Raw genomic sequence first — 4,832 nt, forward strand, 5'->3', positions numbered from 1 at the left:
ATGGAAGAAAAGTACAGGTCTTTCATCAGTATTAAAATCTTTGCATTCGTTATTTTAATTTTGATATGCCATTATAATAGTATAGTATGATAATAATATTTAATATTTTTTTTTAATTTTTTTTGGCTTTTTGCTTTTTATTTATTTCTTGCTTTCAAAATTATTTTCTTAGTATAGAAATATATATATTTAAAAATAATAAATGTTTACGTTTGTTTTTTTTTTAGAATAACTTTAGTAAAACATTATGTAAGAAGTATAAATTAGATGGAGATTTATGCTTAACAACTAATAGACAATTATCAGGGGATTCAATGTATATAAAATTAAATGATATTATAGGATGTAACGTTAAATATAATAAATTGCTAAATGAAGATAATTCTAAAAATAATGAAAATAATGTATCCAAAATCGAAAAATTTAGAACAACGGCATTAAATGGAAGGGAGTGGAACAAAGTACCTAAAAAAATAAAGTCTTCCCATAATAGTATGGATAAATATTTTGAAAAAAAAATATTCAATCTATTAGAAACCTTTGATAAAAGTGATATGAAAATTAATAAAATGACTCATAATATAAAAAGACGTAGAATGATAGTTTCACGTGCTATCCCAATATTTTTAGCTTTATTTATGGGATTAGTGTTTATTTCGTCATCTAAGGCATTAGTTATAATGGATAAATGTGTTTTAGTTCGTACTGCAGTACTTGTAAGCAGGGATGGAAAGAGGCAATGTAAAAAAATTGTAGTACCTGAAGGTGTTTTAGTAGCTGGTTCAGTAGTTTTAATTTTTGTAATATTTTTGTTTATATTAGGTATTGCATATACCTTTAAAAAAATTGAAAAATATGAAAAGATGAAGGAAAATAATTGTAAATTTTGTTATTTTTAGTCAAGTTCATTCCAAGGAATAATTTTTAAATTTAAAAAAAACTTATGTAGTATTTATAAAAATATTACATTCATAAAAAGAGTATTTACAGTTAACTAATTTGTATAATACAACCTGAATATGCATAACTGTTTTAAGATAAAATAAAAGTATATATTTTTTTAAATTTTTGTTAATTTAATTATTTTATTTTTTAAATTGGTATTTTTAGGAATTCTCAGAATTTAATATTTTATCATAATATATATTTGTGAATATAAGAATATTGGTATAGGAAATATAAGTACGTTTAATAAAGTTACTACTAAAAGTTCATTTAATATTATTTCGTTAAATTTATTTATAATTACTTGTTTTTAATCTTATAATGTGGACGTGCTTTATTTACATTTACTTTTCTTTTAGATTAAATTAGTAATTTAGTCGCCAAACTAATAAAATGAATTATATATTTTAAATTATTTATACATGACTTGTTCTGTATTTTATAAAATCAAAAGTGGATAATTTTTTTAGTTTCTGTAAAAAGCAAAATTAGTTTATTTTTATTATAGATGAAATATTATGATAAATATATTATAGTGCGTATTTACTGTAAATACGTTTTTAATATATGTTTTAATTATTAAATTCATAAAATATAGAGATATTATATTGTAATAAAAAATCAATGTTTAAAAGAATTAATCATTTATAGTTAACTAATAATTCTGAGTATTATAAATTCTTGTAACCAAATACATGCTTATACATTTAATACTTAATTATTTAAAATGTGTTATTATTATAATTTTATAATAATTACCTTATATATAATATAAAGTTAAATATATATATATGCTCTAATTCTTTTTTCTCTTTTTATTTAATATAAAAACATCACAGTATGTTATTATAATATTTAATTTCATTTATATAATATATATGTGTATATAAGAAATAATTGTACTATTATTAAATAAATAAATAAATATATATATATATATATTTTTATATTGTAAAATAATAAAAATAAATATTCGTTTTTGTAACAAAAACAGTTATATTTTACACATCACATTTTTAACTAAAAATACTGTGGATATTTAAGGTTTTTGAATATACGCGTTTTTAGTGGAGCAAAATATATATCATAATAGAATATTTATTGTAACTTTTTTCTTTATGTATTTTAAACATTATAACTTTTATTTATTTCTGTAGCAAATTTTGTAAACTAAAATACACACAATCCAATATATATATATAATATTGTAAAATTAAAAATAAAAATTAAAAAAATATAAAAAATTATGTACTGTCTTTACTTTTACTAGTAGTATATATTATATATGGGGAACCTACTTTTATATAAATTTATGATTATTAAAGTTGTAATGAAAAATAAAATCTGGTAACTCTTTGTCGTTAAAATCCATGGATTTATTCTTTTTATATGAAAATGACAATGTTACAATAATTTATAATTATTTCCGCAATACATATATGTTTTTTAATTATTTTAAATTTGATAATATGTAACATACAAAATACTCCAATATAAATAAATAACTACAACGTAGATATGTTGTAATGTCTAAAACCATGCATACTTATGTAAAGTAAATAAAATGTATTCTTAATTTGAAATTTCTAATTAATAAATTATAGCAGTACTTGAAAATTTTACTTGACGAACAAAAAAACCAGCATTACTAAAATATCACATGTAAAGTAATATGTATAAGATAAATTACATGGAAAGTATAAAATGGATTTGTATCTAGAACTTCATGTAAAGAAAAATTATTTTTCTATTTTTCTGAATTTTTACATATTATCCTGTCACCTGATTTTACATTTATGGAAATACATGTTTTATTTATTTTTTTCTATAGAATGAATAAAAGTGAAATATAGTAGAATAAATACTCTTACTTGATATTACCATTTAATTTGGTGAAAACGTTATAATTATAATGTAGTTTTTTATATGTTATTTATTTATCGTATATCCATTAATTTAATTCCCTTGGATGTTACATATATAAAAGGGTATTTAAGGAAAAAAAAAATTAAGAATAGATCATTAGAAAAACATACTTATCAATTAATAGCTGACGCTTAGGATTTTTTCAATTAAAATTATTCCAACGGTACAACCCATTTTTCTTGTCATCATGCATAAGTATCATTACGGTAATGATATATATAATAACTTCTACAAGAAGATAACTATGTTATAACTGGTGTATATTGGGTTAAATTTCAATTCTATATAATTTCGTGGGATCATATAATAATATAATTTTAAATAAAGCTTATATAAAGGGGGAAAAAAAAAATGTTTTTTTTTTTGAATACTTTTTTTTCCAATTTTTTTTTATTTTATATAATAATATTAACTATGGTATATTTGAAGATTCTTTATATTACGAATCTGTTTTAGCACTTATGTAATAAAAATTTTTTCATGTTTTTGTTTAATAAACCGAAGGTATCATTTATCGTTTTGAATTATATATTTATATTCTAAAATTATGTGTTTTGCCTTCTCAAGAAAATTTCATGTATAAAGGGATTTTCCTGTTACTAATTTTTGAAATAGTATTGTATTTATTTTATTCCTTTCGCTGAATAATTTCTATATGATTATGTTAATAATTTATATATATGCGTATTCATTTATTTATTTTTATTTTATTTTATTTTATTTATTAAAAAATTCTCTCTTGTTTGTATAATATATGTCAGTGGGTTTTAGATTTTCCACTTAAAAAAATATAAAATGTGGCTTTTTCTTCAAGTGTCTCTTTGAGATTGATAACCAATATTATGAAAACTTCTCTCACAATTTCCATTTACTTCTTCTAGTATATTTTCTAAGCATTCTGTTTTTTCTTTTTCAATTTTGTTAATTTCATTTATTTTTTTCCTTTGCAAACGACTATGTAACAAGGTTTTTATTGGCGTAAATTATATAAAAAATAAGAGATATATATGTACTTAAAAATATAATTGTTTCTGTACAGATAATTTTTGGTGATTTTGAATTAAACATATTATGGTTCCATATTTACATATTTATATATAATTTTGGTTTACCTTATATAAAATAAATAAAGTTAAAGAAGTTAGTAATACGGCAGCTGTTGTTATACTGGTAGTAAATACATTATCTACTTCTGTAGGTGGTAAAATTTGTGATAAACCAGCACAAGAAGTTACTTTGCTCCTTTTATTATTATATGCTTCTTTAAAATTGTTTAACTCCTCACAAAAAGCTCGTTGATGATTTTTTTAACATTTCTCATAATTTTGAATATAAAATTTATAAATTTTATTAACATTTTTACATGTACTTCGCATGGATTCATCTTCTTTACAAATTTATTTATTAAAACCATCAAAATATCCGTATAATTCTTTAAGATTATCTAAAATATTACGTGGGATATTTTTTATTTCTTCCTTGCATATATAATTTGTTCTAGAAGAAAAGGTTTTAAATCTCTCAAGCCAATCAGAATTCTTATTATAATTTTCATCTGAATTTATTTTGTAATGTAGGTATTTACATGGTTTGAGAGTATGAGATTTATAACGATTATTTATCTCAATTAAATATCTACCAATCTCTTGACAGACAGTGGTAAAATTATCATATGTAATTGACGTGCATATCCTTGTAGGATTTCCGCCAATTCCATTTATATTCTGAGTATCTGATATAGCAATATTTTGAAATTTGTACTTATATTTAAAATATAATGCCACGGTATTCTCCTAATAATATAAAAGTATAATCATAATGTATGATTAAGCAAAATTATATTATTATTAAGCACGTTTATATATCATTTATAGAACAACGAAAACTGGATACAACAAAATATATATTAAATATGAAATAAAAATACATTTTACATTTTCTTTTGGACCGTTAGTTGTCAT

The 4,832-nt window shown here is 20.4% G+C and overlaps 2 protein-coding genes across 2 annotated transcripts; one reads left to right on the top strand and one right to left on the bottom strand.

Annotated features, from left to right (window-relative positions):
* MKS88_005225 (uncharacterized protein) lies at positions 1-899 on the top strand (the record flags this gene model as incomplete). Its single annotated transcript, XM_067218468.1, has 2 exons — positions 1-84; positions 228-899. 2 exons carry the CDS (start codon positions 1-3, stop codon positions 897-899), a joined length of 756 nt encoding a protein of 251 aa, XP_067071598.1.
* Positions 900-4,268: 3,369 nt separating this feature from the next.
* Positions 4,269-4,832, bottom strand: MKS88_005226 (uncharacterized protein; the record flags this gene model as incomplete). The annotated part of the gene is made up of 2 exons (XM_067218469.1): positions 4,269-4,664; positions 4,806-4,832. The coding sequence occupies 2 exons, from the start codon at positions 4,830-4,832 to the stop codon at positions 4,269-4,271; spliced, it is 423 nt and encodes a 140-aa protein (XP_067071599.1).

This window comes from Plasmodium brasilianum, chromosome 13 (assembly GCF_023973825.1).
Source record: "Plasmodium brasilianum strain Bolivian I chromosome 13, whole genome shotgun sequence".
NCBI classification, from domain to species: Eukaryota; Apicomplexa; class Aconoidasida; order Haemosporida; family Plasmodiidae; genus Plasmodium; species Plasmodium brasilianum.